Genomic DNA, 25,079 nt, shown 5'->3' with positions numbered 1-25,079 from the left:
CACCTCACAAAGTATTATAGACAAGGCCGACAGTATTTTATTTTATTCATATTTTGTTAACTGGGTTAAAGTGTAAGTTACTTGTATACACTTACCGTACATACAGCATGTGACACCTCTAGTGCCATGCTGCACTTTCTTGCTATTCTTGCCTGTTTTAAGGCAGAGTCATTGAAAGGAAAACCTTAGTAAACTTTTAATTTTCCTTCTCTGACTTCATTAAAAAGTTAATTGAAGTTTATCCTCTGTGGTGTTAGGGAAGGAGTACATGTAGCTGTGTCCATAGACTTTAATGGACGCACCACATAACATGTAGGAGGGCACCATTAAACTCTATGGTTGCACCCCCCCATGCAAGCCCTTGAGTAACATTAGTGAGGGTATTATTAGAGTTATATGGGTGGGTACTTCATAAAAGTTTTACCAAGCAACCTATTAAGAAACTGCCTGCCTAAATTAAGATACGCAGGGTAGAAAATACATTGTGGCACTTAAGCTACAAAGTACCACAATGCATACCCAAAGAATGATCATATATTTTTAACTCTACTGGGCAAATCCCATTTATAGAAGTGATCAGTAGACAAATATTTTCAGATAGGCAAGTGTATAAATGTGTAAAGATATAGTGATGTAAAAATACAGAAGGGAATACAAAATGCTGTCATTTGAAGTGTCACTGAAGAATGCATAATTGGTACACATAGCATAAAATTATGGGTGTTGGCTAAGAATGGTAAACAAATAAAGGGCAACAAAAAGTACATAAGAGACCCGCAGAAAGGAAAGCATAATATGTACCTGCAATGACTGGAGTTAAAAAGCTAGACTTTCTATCTTAAGTCTGTTCTTGGCTCTGTTCTTTCCAAACAAAAGAAATGCGTTTCATTTGTTCAGGTACATCCAGTGTACAGAGTTCATTTAGGTATTATTTCATGTAGTAGTTCCAGTGCAGTGAAATGCTTTTTCATGAACTATCCAAAGATCCAAATATTACAAAGACATCCGTCTGGAGCATTTCTCCCTGGGTCTGCACTGAAAATTGGTTTCATTCCAAGTCGGACTTTCCCAGTAAACAAAATAATAAATAAATAATAAATAAACAAAATCCAATGTCCTTGAATTAAAAAAAAAATATTACAGACTTGATAATGTTGATGGAACTGTAAGTAATGACAGGTCTGTGCGGAGGTAATGCTGCTACGGAAAAGGAAAAATGACAATTTTTAGGAGTGTTTTCAGTATACAGACCTTATTTAGGTGGTATTTCGTGGTGTTGCAACATCCCCAAGTAAAGGTTGTGCTGTGATGAGGCGCCGGTCTATATCACAGCATCGAAAAGAATGTTAATGAATGGCTTAAAAATCAAAAATGGAGTTCATCGAAGTCGCTCTTGTGGGGGGGTTGTGCCTCCCCTGCTAATTATATATACCAACTCCGAGATCGCACTACAGTGAGGGAAGGGCTAATTTTCCGATCTTCACTGTACTGCAGTCTCCCAATACACACCTCGATGAATGGCATGTTCGATATTAAAGCCGTTCGATTAATGTCCTTTTCGATGTCGTGATATAGACCCATGAGGCACTGCTGCTCTAAATAGGAGACTATGAAGAAATGCTGCTTTATTGGATTGCATTCAGAATTCGGAGTTATTTGCATTATAATGCTTAGAGAAGTTTGAGGGAGATTCAGTGTAAATATTATCAACTAAAAGAAAACCTTCATGTCTGCTATGTAACATAGGATCTCTCCTTAAAATGTTTTCTCCCGTCAGTCAGTTATGCTCAGTGGGGAAAGAACTAGAGAAGGTAACAGCAATCCCACCCTTTTTTACCAGATGCAGTAGCCCTGATGCAGGTCAGGAGGAAGGACAGTCTTAGGTACAGCTACTAGATAGGTTTGCTGGATTCCAGGCTTTATGGAGTTAGTGTGTGATGAGTATGAAGTATCTGCTCGAGAAGCCCATCTCTCAAGGATTTTACTGATATAGTAAGTAGATAATAGTTAAAAAAAAAAAAAAAAAAAAAAAAAAAGTCCGTTCTTACAACACCAACCATGTGCGAACTCTGATGTAGTTAGAACACCAAAATTGCATTTTTTGTGGTGGTGGGCATAGCCCACAGACCCACCAAATTATAGGGCTTGGTGTCCAACATCCACCGTAAATATTGGTTCATCTTAATTTGTTAAAACTTGTAATTACAGTATTACAACAACTCAGAACTTACACTGTTATGAATATTGAAGACTCTCTCAAACACTCAAATATCTGTACTTTTCATGTCTCCCCTCTGACACTGAATTTCAGGAAGATGGGTTTCATTGTGATTAGATTATGTCATTTATGTTTCTTATTTAAGTGAGAGTTGCAGGGTGATTTTATTTTTATATTTCATGTAAGTTATCTTGCATCTGTCTCAGTGTGCTTATCACTTCTTTGCATTAATGTTTATTACTGTCAACAGTATTATCGTTTGTGCTTAGAATGACTTTTGAGACTTTCCTGACAATTTACAATTTTATTTAGGGTACAGATCATAAGCTTACAGAGGACCAAGGAGAAGAGTTGGAAAAGCTTAAAGTCCATCTCAAGGATCTAGAAGAGGCTTCGAGAGTTCAAGCAGAGGTGGTCATCAGCCTTCAGCAACAACTACAACAAGCACAGGAACAGATAAAGGACCATACAAAGGTACAGCCACATTATCTGTATACCCTTTGATTTTTCTTAGTTGCATGTATACTTAAGTGTAGGAATGTGCACTCCTCTTTTGGTCTCAGTACCTGTCTTCCCATCCTCAGCCATTAATCCTTCATCTCCCATTGATGTATTTGCTCCCCATGTCTCCCAGTGTCATAGGAGCCTCTAGTTTGAGACAGGCACCAGGCAATTTGTCTGTTACCCACTGGCGAGGCAGTTGAAGTTTTTTGGGTGGTTTCAGCCACTAAATCATTGCTTGGATGACCTACATTGGTTTCTACATTGAACTAGTGCAGGTTCACACTTTCCAGTCCAGGCTGAAGTCAGTCACCTGCAGTCTGAGCCAATTTTATATGAAACAAGGCATGTAAAAAAATCCAGTTAGCATAGGAGGTTCAAGCCCAGGGTGAAATAAGGGCAGTATATAGGTAAAATCCAGTTAGTGCAACAGGACTCCAGCAAGCTCTGTACTGTTAAGGCAGTTACTGCTACTGTGGAGGATGCCTGGCTGTGTGGCACACAGGGAAGGAACCCTTACTTTGATCCAGGTGACTAAGGTATGATTACTGGCCCTGGCACCAGAGCAGCCAGGCTGGAGGGTGAGGGGTGTGTGTCCAGCTTGCCTCTCCTTAGGGAGGATTTCACACAGTCTTTGATATATAGATTTGGTGTGGTTTTCCAGTGGAGACCAGGGGAACATCCACTCCAGTGTAGACGTTTAGGGCTGCTTGGAGGAAAGTTACTTTGTGGAAATCCTCCATAGTTGGTCCATTTTATGTCCCTGCTTGGTGTTTTCTCAAGTGCACATGGGAATAGGACATTAAAGCAGAAGAGCTTAAGTCATTCCTGAAGCTAACAAAATGATGGCCCATCCCAGGCTACATTTGTCCTAGTGGTGGGAAAAAATGGGCACTCGGTCCTTTTAGGCCTTTAAGGACCTGATGATATACAGACAACAGGGGGCAAAAAAGAGAAAAAAATATGTTGAGGATAAATTTGTAAATACACAGTCATAAGGAGGTATACAGCAAGGCATGCTGGGGGGGGGGTGGAGCTCTATCAGAAGAATGACATCTTCAGTGCCATGTAACATTAGGCAATTCTTTAGAATAGTTTTGAATGAAATGATATTAGTGGTGCTCCTGTGAGAGGAAGAGGAAGATTTTTTTTTTCAATGCTGGGGTGTTATAATGTAATGGGTTCTGTTCATACCTTCATAGGTTCCATATGATGATATAAAGTTATCAGCCCTAGAGCCCTTACAAACCTAGCCAAGTTAATCCTGAGTGCCCCAATTTTCTTTCGTTAGAAGGGCATAATTCACAGAGCGAGTCTGTGATCATCACCATCTACCCCTGCCCATCAGGGACATGGGTGCTACTCCCAGGGTGAATTTGTAGACTCCCATCCATTTGTCTAAGTTGCGCTTAAATAGGGCCATGCTCCATGTTTCTTTTTGGGGGTCTCTTACTTGCCATAATTTATTAAATGAGCACTATAAGATCAACTCATGGAGAAATCATAGGGGTACTTCATAATGCTTACAGTCTAGACAACCTGGAAGGATTTAATATCTTTTCTGTTTAGTAATATGGCCATATTTGCAATAACATTCTTCCCAAGAAGCATGATTCTTTTAATTTCATGGTTGCAGTCACTAATTGCAGAGATCTTTAAGTCCAGGAAAATAAAATCTGGCACTAAATCTACTACTTCTCCATTTATTTTCAAAGAATGAATAAGGGTCAAATGACATAATCATAGTTTTACTGAGCAGAAAGCTAACTTTTGCATTTTCTACTTTTCTCTTCATCAACACGTTGTAAATTCTTCCTTAGTTTCAGTCATTAGAATGGTATCGTCATTAGAACGGTATCGTATACAGTGTTCATATCTGAGGTTGTTAGTATTTCTCATGGCAGTTTTGTTTTCAGCATCTGATTTATCTAACCCATCATGTCATCTGATTTGTTTAATATGTAAATTAAATAAGTAGAGTGACAGTATACAGCCTCGGTGTACTCTTCCCTTTTACCCATCCTGAATCACTCACTGATTCCATATTCAGTTCTGTTGCTTTTTGTCTTGTATACAGATCCTCAGGAAACATACAAGTGATCTAATAACCCAATTTCTCTAAGCCCTTGCCACAGTTTATGGTCAACAGTCTTAAAGGTGTTGGAGTATTCAGTAAAGCAGAAGTAAATGTTTTCCTGGAACTCCCTTGCTTTCTGTCTTAACCGGTAGATGTTGGCAGTTTGATCTCTGGTGCCTATATCCCTAAAACCAGCTTGTGCATTTGGCAGGATTTTATCCATATATTGCTGGAGTCTGTCTTGCACGGTCTTAAGCATCACATTAAAAGCATGTGAAACCAATGCAGTTGTCTGATAATTTGAAAATTCTTTAACATTGCCATGCTTTTGCAGATTAGAATATAAATTTAGCTTTTCCAGTCGTGGTCACTGCTGTTTTCCAAATTTGCTGGCAGGTTATGAACAGCATTGTAACAGTATAATTTTGTAAGCTTTAAACAATTCATGTGCTGACTGTCAAACCTCTTCAAGGTATATTGATCTTGCAGTTAGTGTATATAAATTGTAGGAGTATGAGGTGTGTGGATGATTTACCTTCTCTCCATAAAAGTGCTTTTCAGGCACAAGAAATTACAGAATTTACTTTTATTTAGGAATTGCAGTTTCATTTTCAGAATGTTGAGGCTTACATTGCTCAGTCCTGCCCTTCTGTTAGGTAGCCAGTATTCCTGTCATTTGTCATCAAAACATAAGTGTGAGGCCAAGTGAAGATTTTGGCATCTTTTGGATGCATCATTTAGTGGCAGCTTTTGTGAGTGCATGGCAAATGGCAAGTTGTCTTTCTTCTGCTTTGTTTGAAGATCCCTATGGATCCATGTGTAATATTCCTGCTTGATCTAAGAGAAGTTCATATGCATTTCATGTTGTTCTTGTCTTCATTGCAGCAAGTGGGTGATAACATATCAAGGTAACGTACAATACAATCCGGTGTCGTGATGCTTGCATTATGTAACATCTAGGTACGTACTTTGCTACTGTTTTGAAAAATATGAATATTGGCTGGAATTCCAAGCATCCAATTTCATTCCCTTTGAGAAGGGAAAAAGAAAAAGACAAAAAAAAAGGTTCTGTTGGTCAGGGTGATTACTGCCTTATGCTGCTGAATGTCATTGTGTCCGTTGTGAACAGCTTTGCCTTTGTAGCTTTTTCTTTGGTGCTTACATTTACCAAGTACTGTTGTTTTTGATGTACTCTGTAGGAGTGAGTCTTTCTTTTTTAATCTTCGAACAAACGTGAAATGGCAATGAGAAATATCACAATCAGTAAATCACAATCTATTACGCATTTCGTCCACCTTTAATCACTGTGAACTTCATCAGAAATGTTTTTTAATGTTTATACTTTGCAGCAGTATGTCACTCTAGGGTCCTGCTTGTTGAATGCACAAAGCTCTTAAAGTGATTTACAAGACTCACATACTAAAGGACCCAATGGTAGAAAACTACCAGTCATATACCTTAACAATTAAATTGTGTTATTGCACTAGCTGGATATCAATGTTTTGCATGTATAAATAACACAGTTGCTCCATATGTGCATGTCTTCATACAGTAGTTTTTGAAAGTATGATCTTACTCATGCTGAACCTACTCCGTAATGAGTACTTGCATATAATCATGTGAAAACTAAATTTAAAACAGTCAGCGGAAGCCTGTGGTGAAAACAGAAAGTCTGAGTTTGTATTGAATCCTCTTTGTAAATTATACATTCATTCATTGTTTAATAGTTGCATTCTCCATTTTATTTTTGCCATCCTGACATTCAGCAGCATAGGGCAGAGAATCAGTTCTGGATGAAATCCATTTTAGGATGTACATACACTTACACACCATGCACACACATACCTGTGAGTAGTTTGAAGGATCACTAATTCACTGTAGAGCCTGAGTGAAATAATTTCATGTAGCTGACAATGATGACTGCTTAGGAACAACAGAATGTAACATAATAGTTCAGGGTATAGTATAGACAGTTCCTTTATTGATTAGATGCTGTCTTTAGTATACATTAAAAGTCTAGTCTAGTTGAAATAAGTGTTGTGACAATCATTTTGCTAACTAGAGTACATGTGGTTACACTCTAAATAGAGAACAAAACATGGAATCACTTGCGTTGCTTGACTGTGTAATAGTAATATTGTCAGATAACTGACGTTCTACAAGGAAACTTTCATGAATGCATGCTTTTGACTTTAAAATGCAAACTGTCATTGTTTGTTTTGGAAAAAAATGTCTCCACAAGATTATCAACCTTGCCTATCCCAGTTTTTTTGTGACAGAAGAACAACCGATCAACAGTGGTTCCTCTTGTAATGTATCCAGCAAATTAAATTTAATTTCTTATAAACAACTGAATTGTCCAGCACCAAAAAAGCCTTATACTTCCTGGAATGATTATTCAAAGCCTGTCTTAAGGCCTTTGGACTTGATTCCTTGAATAATCATCTACATCTCTACTTTGAAAGGTTTGGTACTGGGAAACATTGCTGTTTTAGACATGTTTCTACATGCTTATCAGTTAGGACTGCCAGCAGCTGTTTCATGTTCCAAAGGCTGCCTAAATTAAAATAAATTACTGGGCAGAATAGAAGATTCTGCTGCACAGAATAACCATTGGCAGTGACCATTCCACATAGCAAAACTGAATCCTATACCTAAATACCTCACTGCCCATCACAGTGTAGCCCTTCCTACGCCACACAGTACTGTCCCATAGCCCACCTTGTATTGTGATTGTGTAAACAAATAAGGAAATTATAAGGAAAGGAGACTCCAGCAATGCACTTGGCAGGCACAAACTCAACTGCATTGGCTTCAACAAGTTTCTTTTTTTCGTTCTTGAACAGATACAGCAATACTTTGGTGATTGCGAAACCTTGCTAGAATTGAAGGAATTTAGGTGGCAGTTACTACTTAATGCTGAAAACAGTCCAGGACTTAATGATTCCTTAAATGTCAAATGTGCCCTTCGTTGGTTCTCATAACCACTCCCTTTTTGTATTTTACTTTTTATTTTCTGTGTCATCACAGCTGTTATAGGACTTGTCCATCATTTTAGTTTTTAGACTACTCATAGGCAGTTGCTATTAACACGCCCCTTTTTCCAATAGTAGTGTTCTAAACTATTTATAGCAGTCTGTTATCATTTGATTTATTTATTGTTCTGATGAAGCTCAAGTAAACATTAAATGAGTGAAAGCGCTCAACATCAGTTTCATGGTTTAGTGTTTCTTTTGTTCTGCAAGTTTTTTCAGTCTAAGATTTTTTTATTTTACTTCTTTAGTGAGTCCGATTCTAATAATATTGTGTAAACAAAGTTGCTGAGGCAGTTTACATATTGCTAATATCATATGTAGCTGACTTAACTAAAGCATTTGCTTATACAACCCAGAGGACTCTTCTGCATTGCAGACTGAAGGGGTGAGTGACAGCTATCAGCTAACATGACAGTGTCTGTCACTATTTCTGGACACCCTCTGAAGTGTCACAAACAGTTGCATACTTCACGCCAGGCAAACATCTCTTTCCTCCTAGCATAAGACATTCAAGAATCAGTCTAAGAATTTTAGGGATATAGGCCTGATGTATGCAATGGTGGCTTTTTTGTTTTTGATGACATGGTAACCGTTCCCATGTAAAAGGATTGGGAATGACCATTGTCATCCATGTTGCCACCAAGTTTCTCAGGATACATTAAGAATCTGTAAGTCTCACTATTTTCCTTACCTTCCTACATACAAGGGCTGAATAGACTCCTAAAAACTTTAAAACAAGTTCATATACATTGGAAGTAGTTGACTCACTTGAGCTAAAAGCTGTTCTAGGGTGCCTTTTTTAGGGCCTTACATATTCAACTGATTTAAATACCATTCCCTTCCTGGTATCTTAACTTCTGCATGATTTTTTTTCTTGGTCCCATTGTATTGGCTGAGAATTTCCCCCTTCTGTTTTAGATAGTACACTTTCCTAGGTGTGATGATCCGGTGTAATCTTATGAGGCAGAAGCACATGTTGAGGTTAATTCTTTCTTTGTGTTGGTGTGTGGAGTACCATTTTTGTTTGTCATTCTGTGAAATAGCTAACTTTTATGCCAGCCACTTAAACTCTTCACCCCCCCCCCCCCATCCTTGACTGCACCACTTATAAACCATACTTTTTTCACTTTTACATGTTTTAGCCTTTTTGCACCGCTACCATTTTATTTATTGGTTAGCTTAAGCAGGTTAATCTCTAATGATAATATAGTGATCTGGTTAAGTGCTATAACTAGGATTTTCCTGAGATGTAGAACTGTATTGGGCAGTGGATGCATACGCTCCCTTTAGTAAAAGATAACTCATCATACTTTGCATGATTCAGAAGAGCATTCTACATCATTCACTGTACCTGCATTAATTAGGGAGAGTAGTGATGCAAAAATAAGAAAGCCTGCCCAGGTTCCAGTCCTTGTTTTGAAATATGCAAAGAACATCTGTAGATTTACCAGCTTATTCTTATGGCAGAAATGGTAATTGTCCTTCCTTAGCATTGTTGCAGTATTCTTTATTCTTTATTCTTGGGATATCCTTTCGAGGATAGCTGAACATCTGGTCAGCATACCAAAGCCTTTACACCTTCCAGATGTATGTCAGACGTATGAAATATGTTCAAGGTGTAAGGCACATATGTGACGTACGGACACATAATTCTCAGAACTTCTTTGCTGCCAGTCAAATTGCTATCTCTGATTTCCATCTGCATGCCTTTCACCAAGTTGGTTCATCTACTGACCCTTCTAAAGATAAGTGCCCCATTGGAGGTTTCTCCCTTCTTTTTTTCTTCCTTGTTTGTTTTCATGTCTTTCAGGAAGGGAAAATGTGAGTGTTGGAGGCAGATTCTCAATAAAGAGAACACAATAAGTGCCTTTTTTGTTGGGGTGCTATACATGAACATACACAGTGTGAGATTTCTCAGGGGTTTGTCCCTAAGACACTCCTCAGTCATCTGTTATCCCTCACTTTTTATTTAGAAAGCCAACATATGAAGCTTTCGGCTCAGGGTACCATGACTGAATCCCCCCACTGTGACTTTCAGCTGCCACTTAAGAAAAAAAAAAAACAAAAAGGGCTCTGTTTAATAAATGTTAACCCATCATACTTTGCACAGTTCAAAAGAGCGTACTACATCATTCTCTGTACCTGCATTAATTAGGGAGAGTACTGATCCTGTTGCTGTCCAGCCCTCACTGGACTTCACCATTGGGTTGGATGAAGAACCCGAGGTCCATCCATTGCCAATTTCAGTTCTCTCTGCCACAACCCAGTTGAAGGCTGACATGGAGCTGACTACTTGCACATCTTCTGGTCTGATGCATATGTAGAAGGGGAACCATGGCTGATTATATCTGAAGGTTCCTATGGGTATTCCCCAAATATTAGTTAAGGAAGAGGTGCCTGGTACCCTCATTGAATCTAGACAGGGATTTGAACTTCCTAGATTTGTTAAAGCAGATGTTCATTTAAATACAAAAAAAAGCATATGGCTTATGTGGCTAAGGATCCCCACAAAGAGTGGCAGGACTTTACAATAACCTAATGGCCCTGAAACCCTGCAAGATATGTCTCTCCCTGCTTCTGCCCCCTGGTCTTCCACACCTTCTAAAAGGCACATGGGTTTTGAGTCCTCTGATCAAGAGTTGGATTCCGGTGAAGATTTTTTTGGCGTACTCCTCCCAGATCCTCTCACCTTGGGATCTGATGAAAAAAATGCACTGTCCCCTAATTCTCCTTTTGAAGAATTATCTTTGGGGGATACAGTGGTCAGCATGATGGAACACTTTAAGTGGGACTGTTACCAGGTTTCTGAGGTATTTAAAAAAAAAAAAAAAAAAAAAAAAAAAAAGGTTCTTTGAACTCTTGCAAATGGACTCGCCCCCAACCTTCTGCAGTACCTCCTGTTTTAGCTACCCTTTGGATACCTTTTATGCAACTTCTCAGGCTTCTGACTCTCAACCTCAAGCCCCTAAGAAGCCAGACAGATTTTATAAAGTTCTTGAGGCTTGCAATTTTTTCTGTAAGTGTTTCATCTAATCTTGCAGCTGTTACCATGTCCACAGATAAGCCATCCAAACTGTTATGCTCTTCCAAGCTTTTACCTTCTGATAAGGACAGCTGTGCTGTGGAGAGGTTTAGGGAAAAGTGTATATTTCTGATGCTTTGGCCTTCAGGGTTATTAATTATCAGACCCACATGGCTAGGTATGTCTTGACGCTTCTGTTCCAACTGGGGGATGGGATTGACTGATATGCCTGATTCATTTGGTAAGACTTCTTCCCTTTCTGTTTTGAGTTCTTCATCTTAGGTGACTTGCCATTCCATTAAATGCAGTTATAATGCTGCTGATGCCTCCCCTAGGGCAGCCTCAACTGGTTTTGTAATGAAGAGATACTCTTGGTTGTGCTTTCAGTACTTGCCTGAAGACATTAAGGCCAAACGATTAGGTTCCTCCTTAAAATTTCTTTGGCACTGCTGCTACTGAATTCTTTAAAACTCTTCAGGGTAGAAGTAAGGTTATGCAGGACCTGAAGCAAATCTTTGTTTCTGCTCCCCCTAAGTTCCAGAGAAATTATCCAGCTAAACCTTCTTTTATCCATAGCCAGTCTAGATAGACTTCTAGGAGTAAGAGAGTTCCTAAGCGAATTTTCCCAGTCAAGCTCCCTCAGAGTTCTGCAGGATAAAAACCTTGTTTTCCTGAAAAATCCACCTGTATCTGACTTCCAGCCTGCCCTTCCCCTCAGCCAGATTCCTCTGTCCCTCAGCCTGACCCTTTCCTGTTTGGCAACAGATAACCACAAACACCAGGATACGCTCCATTATTCAGAATGGTTATTTTATGGCTTGGATGTCCCTTTCACCGTTATCTGGCCTTTCTCCGCCACCTCCTTGCCAAGCCCGTCATTCTCCTTAGGTTGTGCTGGATCTAGCGGAGCAGTGTACCATTCAACCTGTCCCCTTGACTCAGCAGGGAACAACTTTCTGTTTCAGAATGTTTCTGGCTCACATGAAGGAGGGGTCATGGAATTCCATTCTAGACCTGCCTTTTCTCAACACCTTTTTCAAGGTCCCCTCTTCTGTCAGGCTGTTGTAATTTCAGACACTTTCCCCTCTGCTGTTTTCTCAAGTATTTCTGGTTTCTCTGGATGTGAAGGAAGTTTACTTCCATATTCATATTCACCCTCTATTCAGGAAGTTTTTTATGTTTTCCTGTTTCTTCCTCTCATTATCAGTTATCTGCTTTGCCTTTTGTTCTTTTGACCATTCCAGGGATCCTTACTAAATGTCTAACCCCTGTGGTAGTTTTCTGCAGACTTCAGGGAATTCAGATAGTCCCTTATTTGGATGATCTTTTAACTACCCACCCCCCCCCCCCAAGCAGCTTCTGCTTCAGAATCTACACTTCACTGTACTTCTGCATAGTGTGGGCTTCACCCTCCATCTCAAAATGTCTGTGTTGACTCCCTCTCAGGACCAAGTGTTTCTGGGTTGCAGGATTCAGATTATTCCAATGCTGTCTTGTATCCTGCTTCCCAAGGGTCCTCTGTCTTGACTGCTTATTTCCAGTCTTTTCCTTTTCCAGTCCTTCTTGCAATGGAATTTATTAAAGCTGTGAGGTACATGGTATCCACCATTTCCGTGGTTCCCTTTGTAATACTCCACAAGAGGAAATTTTTAATATTATCTGAAGGCTGTTTGTCTCCAGCACTAGCTGTCGCTGGAGTATCAGGCTCCTCTTTTACCTTGACTCAGTCTCGAGCTTTACTGGTGGTTACACCAAATTTCCTGGAATCCAGATCTGGCTTTTTGGATTTCTCTCCCTACTCAGGACCTGTAGACAGATGCTTCCAGTCACAGTTGGGGGGGGGGGGGGGGGGCTGCTCCAACAATCTAAAAGTCCCAGGGTATTTGGTCCCATCAGCAACTGTCAAACTATATCAACATCAAGGAGATGAGGGCTCTTAATTCTAGCTCTCAAGACGTTTCACTCTCTGTTCAAGGTTCTCTTAAGCTTTTTACAGACAGTGCCACAGTCATCTGGTGCATCAACAAGCAAGTAGGCATACAATCTTACCTTCTTTGCAGGCTTGTCTTCAGGCTAGGAATTTAGCAGTCTGCCATCACTTGGTTCTTCGGGTAGTCTATATTCCTTCAGAGAACAGTCTAGTAGCAGACTCCTTGAGCAGGTCTAGGACAAATCCTCATGGATGGGTGGTTCACAGTAAGTGTTTCTGGACATTGTACATCACTAGGGTACTCCTCAGGTAGATATTTTTGCATTCTTTCTCAACAGATAACTTCCTCTGTTCTGTTCCAGGGTGTCCACTAGAGGACTTGGCACTATGTCTTTTCTTGGAAGGGGATGTTTCTGCATGCCTATCCCCTTCTTCCTGTACTACCATTGGTCCTGTGCAAGGTCACGTGGGACATACCTAACATCTTGGTGGTGGTGGCTGTCTTTTGGCCCAGACAGCATTGGTTCCTCCCTTTCTTTCATCTGTCCAAGGGCAATCATCACAAGTTACCTCACACGGTGAATCTTCTCACACAAGACAAGGGATCTTTCATTCACTTTCATTTGTCCGCCCTTCAATTGACACTTTGGGTGATAGGGTTTTGATTCCTTTTATCAAAGGGGTCTGCTGCCCATCTAAACTTTCAAGTAGCCAAGTAGACCACCATAAACATTTAGCAGGGCATGTGTAATCATTAGGCTGCCTCTTCATCCCTGTTGTTTTAGAGATCACCAAGAGAAGGATCTTCATTATCTCACTAATTGGCCTTTTCATTTATGAATCTTGTAAACCTCTTGCAAATGCAAGCATTTCATAACTGTTGATCCTAAAGGAGGTTGGATAACAGTGTTGATGCAAGAGACCTCTTTCTTACAGTGACATGTCTGACTACAGGTTCATATTTTTGGCTGTATTTTCTTTGTTTTATCAGAGTAGTACAACATATCTGTATCTTTGCATAATTGTGTAGTTGACACAACTATACATTTCCAGGTTCATTTTGAAATATTTGTTTAATGCTAAAAGTAAATGTCTTAGTCCTTGCACAAAACTGACTTAGAAGCTAAAGTGTGTCTTTTATTGTAGTAAATTTCATGTGAAAAGTTGTAAGAATCTGATAATATTTTGTAATGAACAGTCTTAGACATTTGCCATTGTGTAGTAGCTTTATAGGATCGTATGAGTTACAAGGCAACTGAGCTACAAGGCCTTTTCTGCCTTTTCAGTACTTTGCTCAAAAAAACAGTTAGGCAAGGTTCATCCAAAAATACTTTATCCAAATTCAGGCAGGCTTAGAACAACACAGTACAGTTAGCACTTTCGTCCAAAACCAGTGTGAGAACTTCATCAGACAAGTACAAGAAGTAAAAAGCCAGTATAAATAACTGAAATACAATGACATTATTCTCCTTGTTAGAAATTTAAAGACACATACTCCCTACTAATCATACATATACTTCACTTCAAATCAATAAAACATATATATGATGTATTCAGATAAATGAACGAATTTCATTAACTTCAAAAAATAAAATCAAACTTATATATACATGTACAAATAAATTAAGATAACATGTTATAGCATAAAGGTATTATCTTCTTTCCAAAGCATTCAAACGTAAAGTACACTTTAAAGAGCACTGGTCATTGTGGTCACACCAAGTAAATGCATTAACCTTGAGCTGCCAGTAGAGCTCCCTTTCTTCTAAATGAAGTGGCCATGGCACCCCCCACCCCCCCCAATGTTCTTAGTAACATTGTCAATTACCAAATAATTGAAAAAATGCCCAGGGTTTTTCGACACATGTTTAGCCAAAGCATTTGTGATATTACCTTTCCCAGTATTATATTGGTGTTCGTATGCTCTCAACTTAAAGTGCCACTCAGTTTTACCGATGTAAAACCCTGGGCAGCATTGACATAAGGCAATATAAACAATGTTACAACTTTCACAACTGTATTTACCATGAATCAAATACTTCCCGTTGTTAACCATGAAAGCTGGCAACCATCATAAATTTACAAAGGTTACGTCTACCACATTTAGTCATTCCTGATTTAGAGGGAAACGCACTTCTATTATTCTCCAAGATATTCTTTAGATTGTTCCCTCTTTCAAAAATCAAGCCAGGGTTTTCACCAATTTTCTGTTGGGTAGTAGGGTCATCCAGTAAAATTCTCTAATTTTTCAATAGACTTTCACGTAGAGCCCCAGCATCCATGGAAAAGGTGGTAATAAAGTTAGAAGTATGGACATCAATATTAACGTCCAATTCCTCCACCCTAGTATCCACATGAGAATCAACTACTGTCACATCAACGGATGTTTCTGTTACTGCTACAGTGGTGTTACTCAATAGTGGTTTAAACCAACCACTGTTCCTTTTCCTGTAAACTTCATTAATAATATCATCAACAAGTGCAAGAGGGTAACACCTCTTGAGGAACATGTTTTTAATAGTAGCACATTCAGTCAAAAACTCAGAATCCAGGGTGGTCATTCTAGCAGCTCTTCCTAGTTAACGTTTAAAAACAGCTCTCTTCTGATAAAATGGGTGAGAGCTGTTAAAGTGTAGTAGTGTGTTGGAGTACATGGGTTTTCGAAATATCTTAGCTACATATCTTTCATTGGTCAAGTCCTTAGACAATTCTACATCTAAGTAGGAAATGGTCTCAATCCTAAATTCAAATGTAAATTTAAGGAATGACGTAAACCCAGAAATGGTATTGACAAAGTTAACTGCATCAGTTAGGTCACCCCGAAAGATGACAAAAATATCATCCAAAAAGTCTAGTGTACCAGTAAGCTCTGTACTTGTATGTAGGGTTCTTAAATAAATATTCATGTTCCCAGTATGCCATTACACAATTCGCAAAGGTACCCCTACTGGGGAACCCATAGCTACACCAGTCTGTTGTAAAAAAAATGTTCACCATTAAAGATCAGCATGTTGTTATAGAAAGCAATTTCCAGCAAATATTCAATAAGGTCAATTTTAGTACCTAGAGCTTCTTTTAGGGACAGGATTTCTCTGACCCAACTTATGCCAAGGTCATGCGGAATCATCGTATAAAGATCCTTGACATCAGTGGTCAGGAAATTAAAATTACCCTGAAACTGTAATGCATTTAAAGATTGTAAAAAATCCCATGAATCCCTACAAATTTGGGATTCACCATCGAAGAATTTCTTTAGTTTTTTTGTCTGCAAGTTTAGCACATCCATAGGTTATACAATTCCTACCATCCACTGTGGGTCGGAAAGGAGAGTCATGTAAATCCGTGTGGATCTTAGGTAACCCAAATATCACTGGTGTGAGGGGGCTCAAAGGTAATTCAGTGTCTCTATGTTAATGTGGTTATCAATAATTAGGTCATTAATTAAAGACCTAATCCTCTGACAGACACCATTAAATTCATTCAAAGAAGTATTAGCATAGGTGTCAGTATGCAACATTTCCAACATTTTGTTAGTATAATCAAATTCTTTCATGAAAATTAGCCCTCCGCCCGCATCAGGTTTTAAAACACAAATTTTCTGTGATTTCAATAAATCCAAAACATTCCTATCATCAATAGACATATTAGATGTATGTGTTTTTTGGGTCTCTTACATAATAAGTTTCTAATGTCTAGTTCACAAAGCTTTTCAAACAGCAATATAGTGTTATTCAAGGGAGAGTTATATACACTAGAAACACATAAATCATTGACACTACAAGTATTCTGTGTATACATTTTAAGATCAAGTAATGTCCTCGCCAAATCAGCACTTTTCCCAGGAACAAAAGACAGACCTTTTGCTAATAAGTCCACTAATTCATAGGGTGGGTTAAAGTCCATACAATTGTAAATGTGAAAATCACCACTGGAGTTCAGGTGGATCCGTAGATGTCCGCCATTCACAGTATTACATCCCACACTGGTGTTGGCTTCTATCTCAGTCGTTTGGTGTTCTTTTTAAGTTTCTGTGGATTCCATGAGCTCCGGTTTGTTTGTCGTTCGTTCCCCTTCGCAGTTCTGTGAAAATCCTGATTATTAGAGTGGTTGACATTCGCCTCACATTGTTGTAGACGTTCACTGTGTCTAATAGGTCCACCATGGTCATCTGGTTCGGTTTCCTGGGTAACAGCAGAGTTATATTCATGATTTCAGGCGTGTCACCATGTAAATTAGTAGGCGGTTGCCAGCTCATGAATAATAGATATGGGCAGAGGTGGGTATACGGCTCCATTCAGGTAATCCTTCTTATCCCGTTCTAATTTCCATATTTTAGTGGATCTAAGCTTAATAAGTGAACTCTCATTGCTGTTAAAGATACGGAAAAAGTCGTATTTATATCGGAAAAAGTCAGTGTCATCTTTAATGTAAGTCTCTAAACACAGCAGTTCTTTCATAGTTGCCATAGTAGTATTGTAGTTATTAATAATAACCTTAAAAATTCACACCCTTGACTGTCAAAAAGTTGTGCACAAGGCCAGTCGGATATTGCAACTGATGCAACCCTTTAGGTATTTGGCGTCTATTTATGCACTCCTGTAGATAAGAAACTTCCAATTGAAATTTTTTGTATTTAAAAAGTTTTGAATCAAATAGCTTTAAATTGGTAACAATATCAGATAACTATTTGAGTGTCCGAAACAAGGGTGCTTTCAGTTGACAAGGCACCTAAATAAATCGACAGGTTTATTCAGACATTCAAGTAAGGAAGGCACCATACCCTGGATCAATGGGCGGCTAGAACCGCCACCTGGGAATTATGTGAAGGGCCAGCAACTGGCTGGTACTGCATTGAATGCAAGGTTAAAGCAGGCACATTATCCATGATTACAGCAAGCTCCCTGGTACCAGAACTTGTATTATGAAGGATGGTAAAGTCCTGTGAGCTTGGCTGTTGAGCATTCAGTCTCTTGGTCAAGTCATCAACTTGATTAGCGAGACATTGTATAATAGATGTCAAATTTGCTACAGCATTCGCTTCAGCAGTAGAATTACGGTTCTCCAATGAAAACAGCAACTGAGGCCTAGAGGGTGAACCACTTGCCATGAATCAAACCAACAAACCAAATTAATATAAAAACTGCTCAAAAAAACACTTAGGCAAGTTTCATCCAAAAATACTTTGTCCATATTCAGGCAGGCTTAGAACAACACAGTACAGTTAGCGCTTTCGTCCAAAACCAATGTAAGAACTTCATCAGACAAGTCCATGAAGTAAAAAGCCAGTATAAATTATTCAAATACAATGACATCATTCCTCATGTTAGTAATTTAAAGACACATACTCCCCACTAATCATACATATACTTCACTTCAGATCAGTAAAACATATAATGATGTATTTAGATAATTGAATGAATTTCATTAAATTCAAAAAATAAAATCAAACTTATATATACATGTACAAATAAATTAAGGTAACATATTATAGTATAAAGGTATTGTCTTTGTTCCAAAGCTTTCAAACATACAATACACTTTAAAGAGCACTGGTCATTGAGGCCAGGCCACGTAAATACAGTCACCTTGAGCTGCCAGTAGAGCTCCCTTTCTTCTAAACGAAGTGCCCCCCCCCCCAATGTTCTTAGCAACATTGTCAATTACCAAATAATTGGAAACCTCCATTTTCAAGGTGGGATGGGGCAGTCATACCAGGGGTGAATTTATGAATGCCTATCCATCTCCTTTTTAAAAGCAGATAGCGTGTCACACTGCATAACTTTGAGGAAAAGTTTGGCCACAGAAAGGGTAGATGTTGTGTGACAAATCTATCTCTTCATGTTATGTTATTTATTTGTTGGATCAGATTTGGATTTCTGGTTCTAGTAGGACTGTTTGATTTTTTTGGGAGGTGTAAGAGTTCTTGGACTACTGGATCCCCTTATGGCCATTTAATCAAGGCACAAATCACTCCTGAGGAGTGTATATGATACTAAATATAGTGAGAGAATCTTCAGTCTGTCTTGGAAGATTAGGTCTATTAAGCTGTTGATATTTTTAGTTAAGAACTTCTGAGGTCTTTCTGTGTGCTTGATTTGCTTAGTAAGTACATCCCGAAGGGGGCATTGTACTCTAGTAGGTCTCATCAGTGTGGAATACAAAAAGGTGAGGACTTCTTTTGATTCATAGGGAATATGATTTGCTATGAGCTGTGCAAGCTTAGAAAGATTTCCTAACCACCATTGCAACATGGTGGTAAAATGAGAGGGAGCTATCCACCCATGTATCCTAGTCTCCTTCTACCTTCTCATTTTAAAGTGGTGTCTGGAGCTAAAGGTTGCTTACCAGTTGCGGCTGTGATGTCCTTCAAGAATGCAACTGCAGTCATAACATATGGGTTGTCCTGCCTCAGGCAGCCCTCAGTCGGCCGGATTCCAAAGTCTGGGTCCGACGTCGGCTGATGTCGCTTTTCTCTCCGACGTCAGAGCGGCTGGAGTACATAAGCATCAGCCGACGCCATCTTCTTCAGTCTTTCTTGCCGCGCGGTGCCCGAAGCAGAAGCAGTTCGCAAGTGCCGGTCGGTCAGCTCCTGTATTCTTCGAATCCGAAGTCATCAAAAAAGCTAAATACCCCGTTGGGGACCTTTTCTTGCCTCAGCCGATGTCAGAAATTACTGAAAAAGTAAATAATTGTTTGTCTTGTGGTAAACAAATACCTCATAAGGATTTCCACTCTTACTGCCTCCCTTGCCTTGGCCCAGACCACGACGTCTCGGCCTGTGCCGCCTGTGCTCGCTTCTACAAGCGCACTCTCAGGCGCTGGGCGGAGTTCGCTGAAGATTTTTTCGGCGATAAATTTGATTACACCATGCCGTCGGAACAACCGACAACGCAGACTCCTAAGAAACGAAAAGACCGGGACCGACATCCTCGGCCCGCGTCTTCCACCGACACCACGCCAAAACTAACCGCGAGTGCTCCGGTTCCCTCTGAGGCGGTCATTCCACCGCTACGAACTGAAGACACCGCATTACCGATACCTCCGATACCGGAGGCCACTCCGACGCCAGTTATTGACTTTCCTCCGGATACTGAAACCGAGGAAATGCCCGAGACCATTGCTGTTGATAAGGTCACTCCTGCACGTGGAGCGGCTAGGCCTCCCATGTCCATGTCTATCAAGGCCTACACACGTGCCAAGGCAGCCAGCAAGTCCAAGCATCTTTCTGCTAAAGCCTTACCTCAGCCTACTCCTGAAACTCAAATCATGGCTATGGCCGCAGATTTAATTTCCTTGATCAGAGGTTCCCAGGCCCATCCTGAGAGAGGATCCCAGACTCCTCCTGATAAGAGGCCCAGGGTCGAACCCCCTGACCCTCTTCCCACAGATGAAGATTCTGAGGACTCTGTTTACTCCGAAAGCCAGGAAGAGCCCTTCCAGACCTATGAGGAGTCAGATGCAGAGGATTCTATCCCCTCGGCTTCTCCTCCTGAGGATATGTCTTTTGGGGAAGTTCTGCATTCCATGAGGGAGCATTTTAAGTGGCTAGGCCAGGAATATTCAGATTCCAGAAAGCGCCTACGAACCTTCCTTAAAAAGCCCCAACACAGACCCTTAGCTATACCTCCTGTGCTTGATGTTTTGGATGATTTATACTCTGACTCCAGTGTTACCCGTGATACTCTTCCTCCTGCTCCTGTCAAGCCTGGCAGATACTATAGGGTCCCAGAAACCCATTCTCATTTCTTTAGGGCCCATGCTGTTGATTTAGAAACAATTTCCCAGGGGCCTAAAGGGGTTTCAGCTACCACTTCCAAAAACCCTTTGCCTTCCGACAGGGAAGCGAGGTCCTTAGAGAGATGGGGGAAGAAGGTCTACACCTCCACTACTTTATCTATGAGAGCTCTCAATTGTCTCTTTCACATGTTTCAATATCAGGATTTCCTGTTAGATGATTTACAGAAAAGATTGGCCTCCCCTGAACCTTTAGATAGGAAGTCTTTGCAGGAGGCTGTACACAATTCTCAGCAAGTTAGCAATCATTTTCTGCAGTGTGGATATGATGCATTGGAAGCTTCATGTAGGGCAGCTATGACAGGGGCGGTCATTCGTAGACATGCATGGCTAAAAGATCAGCCTTTACCAGATCATGTTAAGGCAAAACTTCTTGATGCACCCTTGGAAAAGAGCAAGCTTTTTGGTGCTAATGCTAAAGATGTGTTAAAATCCATTGAGGAAAAAGCCAAGTCAGTTCAGACAGTCAAAGATTTCCTCCAGGTCCAGCCACCTAGATTCAGCAGGAACTGGCCTTCTAAAAACTGGTCCTTTCCTAATCCTGAAAGATTTCAAAGGGGCAAAAACAGGCGTGCCCGAGGAAGAGGCCAATACAGAGGATCCTACAGGGGACGACAATTGCAACCAGCAAACCAAAGAAGTGACACAGGGGTTTCTCCCGCCCCGCAGGGACATTCTCAATGACTTTCCTTTAGGTCCGCTGACCAAGGAGCAAGCAGAGGCTCCTTTGGGTGGAAAATTATCTCTGTTTACAAGAAATTGGCACAAACTGACAAAGGACAAATGGATTTTGGACATTATAGACCACGGCTACAGATTCCATTTTCATACCTTGCCAAGGAAATTAGGCATGCCAAACCTGCCACAAAACCAGAGGGCAGAGGCTATCAAGCAAATTTCTCTGCTTGCTCAGATCAAAGCAATAGAAAAAGTTCCACAACAAGAACAAGGTCAGGGGTTTTACTCAAGACTGTTCCTTGTTCCAAGAAAAGAAACTCAATGAAGACCAATACTAGACTTGCCCGCTTTAAACACTTTTCTCATAGTACCAAAGTTCAAAATGCTGACTCTACAGCAACTCCTTCCCATGCTGGGCAAGGGGTCTTGGCTGATTACTCTGGACCTCAAGGAGGCATACCTGCATGTCCCTATCAGACACAGCTGCAGAAGATACCTCAGATTTCTTGCAGGGCCAGAGCATTATCAATTCTCAGCATTGCCATTTGGCTTATCTACTGCGCCCAGAGTATTCACGAAATGCCTGGCTTCAGTAATTGCTCATTGCAGGCTCCAGGGGATTCAAATCTACCCGTACCTGGACGATTGCCTCATACAAGCGGACGACAAACTAACTTTGACAAAAAACTTGAATTATGTCATACATTTGCTACAGGCTCTGGGATACACAGTCAACTTTCAAAAGTCAAGACTTCAGCCATCCCAGCAAATTACCTTCTTAGGTGCCAGACTAGACACAGCCTCTCAAATGGCCTACCTGACAGAAGACAAGCAAAAGAAGTTAACTCTTTACTTCAAAACATTAGCAAAGCTCACCCAGATGCCTGCAAGGAGATTCCTACAGGCCCTGGGTTACATGGCATCCTGCATTCTCCTGGTTCCACTAGCAAGACTACACATGAGAAAGCTTCAATGGTACCTAAAAAGCTTATGGTCTCAACACAGCAACAACCTAGAAGCAACCATACCACTCATTCCATGTCTACAAAAGGAATTTCTATGGTGGGCCTCAGTAAGCCAGTCAAACACAGGGATGTCATTCAAAAAACCACAGATAACACAGACCATGACCACAGACGCCTCAGACCTTGGATGGGGGGCGCACATGGAGGGCAGATGTATTCAAGGACAATGGTCTCCAAAGGAAACACATCTGCACATCAACCAAAAAGAAATGCTGGCAGTAATGCATGCCATCGAGGCCTTCGGACAGCAACTACAACCAGGCCACCTACTAATACGGACAGACAACACCACTGTGATGTGGTACATAAACAAGCAGGGGGGCACTCATTCTTACCCCCTTTGCAGACTGACAATGAATCTTTGGGAAAAGTCACTGAACCTAAACATACAGTTGCAATCCCAGTTTGTTCCAGGCAAAGACAATGTTCTGGCGGACAGTCTAAGCAGGAATTTCCTAGACCCCCACGAATGGAGGTTACATCCATCTACGACTCACTTCGACATGGGGCAGGCCGGACATAGACCTATTTGCCTCCCACCTCAATCATCAAATACAAAAGTTTTGTTCAAGGACATATCATCCAAAAGCATGGAAAATAGATGCTCTCTCATTCAACTGGAGCTCCCTGAAAATCTATGCATTTCCACCTCTGCCTCTGATGACCACAGTGTTACTAAAGATCAAAGCAGAGCAGCCCAAGGGGATCCTAATAGCTCCAGACTGGCCAAGACAACACTGGTACCCACTACTACGGAGCATATGTCACAACAAAACGTGGGCCCTCCCACAATGGCCCCAACTTTTGGCTCAACACAACTTCAGGACAGTTCATCCCAACATCCAGACGCTACAGCTAACAGCTTGGGAGATCCCATGAATAACCTCAACCTACATCTTTCCAAGGAAGTTCAGCGGATACTGACAGAAGCCCGCCGACCATCCACCAGAAAGGTTTACTCAGCCAAATGGAAGAGATTCAGCATTTGGAACACCACCAGGGGCCATGATGCATCACTTTTGAGCAATCACACTCATCCTGGAATATTTGGCAGATATGCTACATAATGGACTCTCATACTCCTCTATAAAAATACATGCTTCAGCTATCTCAGCTAGATACAACACTGATCCACCTGTGTTTTTCACATCCTTTGTTAAGGCAATTTCTTAGAGGAATCAAGAATATAAAGCCCCCAAGAAAGGCACCAGTACCAGCTTGGGACCTCAACTTTGTCCTAGAAAAATTGACTCTACCTTCCTTTGAGCCAGCAGCTTCTGTGGAGTTACAATTTCTTTCCTGGAAGACAGCTTTCCTGTTGGCCATTACCTCAGCAAGAAGGGTTTCGGAATTACAGGCCCTAATGGCTATACCACCGTTCATAACTTTTCACAGAGACAGGGTATCCTTACGAACCAACCCTACCTTTCTCCCAAAAGTAGTATCTAGGGTCTCTTTAAATCAAGCAATTCACCTGCTTACTTTCTTTCCCAATCCTGAGAACAAAGGGGAAAGACTGTTGCATACCTTGGACATTCACAGACAGCTTTGCTACTACCTGGACAGAACCAAGACCAGTAGGAAGTCTGATCAACTTTTTGTAGCTTACGCCCCTGGAGTACAAGGAAAAGCAATTTCAAAACAGACAATTTCAAAATGGATTGGACACTGCATCAGATTCTGTTATTCCTTCCATGGAAAGAGTGTGCCAGCCAATGTCAGACCACACTCCACCAGAGCTACAGCCACCTCTACAGCATTCTTAAGAGGAGTGCCTACAAAAGACATTCTAGAAGCTGCTACATGGAGCTCCGTGCATACATTTTCCAAACACTACAACCTTCCTCTATATTCCAGATCCAGAGCAGGCTTTGCTTCTGCAGTCCTGCAGGGATTGATAGCTACACCATCTTTTTCTTAGAGCATTCCACCTCCCCCAGCTAAGCTATGGTATTCAACCCATATGTTATGACTGCAGTTGCATTCTTGAAGGACATAGTACAGTTTTGTACCTACCATAAATGTAGATGTCCAATAGATATGCAACTGCAGTCGGGTTTTCCCTCCCTCCTTCCCCTCTATGCCTTGGGTCCACTCCTATCCCTGTTACCCTTAGCTGGGGATATCTGTTATGGTGTATCTGTTTATTGCTTATTTATTTGTCTGGAAACCTGTTTTATCTTCCAATTTGATTACAGCCTTCCTTGGAGGGCACCTGGCATCTGGGGCAAGAAACATTGAAGAAGATGGCGTCGGCTGATGCTTATGTACTCCAGCCGCTCTGACGTCGGAGAGAAATGCGACATCAGCCGACGTCGGACCCAGACTTTGGAATCCGGCCGACCGAGGGCTGCCTGAGGCAGGACAACCCATATGTTATGACTGCAGTTGCATATCTATCGGACATCTACATTTATGGTAGTTACAAAACTGTACTTTCCACTGTATTGATTTGAGCCCACTTTTTGTTTGCCATCTATTGACAAGTGTAAGCTCCTGTTGAAGTGTCTGTATCGCAGAAGGGAATTTGACAACAGCTCCCAGCTTACAATTCTCTACAAACTTTGCTAACCAGAACTCTCAGCTTGATGAATGGAGATCTGGGAAGTAGATACTGAGTAGCAGTGGTCCCAGCACAGATTCCTGGGGTATTCCACTGGTAACCTTCATGGTCTGAAATTGTGGAGGTTGACATACATTTTCAGCCCACACATTTTTTTGGAGAAGTAGCTGTAGAAAGTCGCTGCATTGTGTTTTACCTTTTACTGAATATGTTTGTTTTTCAATTTAAACTTTCAT

General features: G+C 40.8%; 1 protein-coding gene across 2 annotated transcripts in view; it reads left to right on the top strand.

Annotated features, from left to right (window-relative positions):
• Positions 1-25,079, top strand: part of GOLGB1 (golgin B1) — a 1,744,011-nt gene that overhangs the window by 1,042,441 nt on the left and 676,491 nt on the right. For both annotated transcript variants that reach the window (XM_044087881.1, XM_044087880.1), the window contains exon 6: positions 2,531-2,692. In XM_044087881.1, coding sequence (XP_043943816.1) covers positions 2,531-2,692 — 162 coding nt within the window. The remainder of the gene's footprint in view (positions 1-2,530; positions 2,693-25,079) is intronic.

This window comes from Protopterus annectens, chromosome 11.part0 (assembly GCF_019279795.1).
Source record: "Protopterus annectens isolate FY-2018-M chromosome 11.part0, PAN1.0, whole genome shotgun sequence".
NCBI classification, from domain to species: domain Eukaryota; kingdom Metazoa; phylum Chordata; order Ceratodontiformes; family Protopteridae; genus Protopterus; species Protopterus annectens.
Note: the sequence above shows the minus strand (reverse complement) of the source record. Positions and strands in the feature narration are given on the sequence as shown.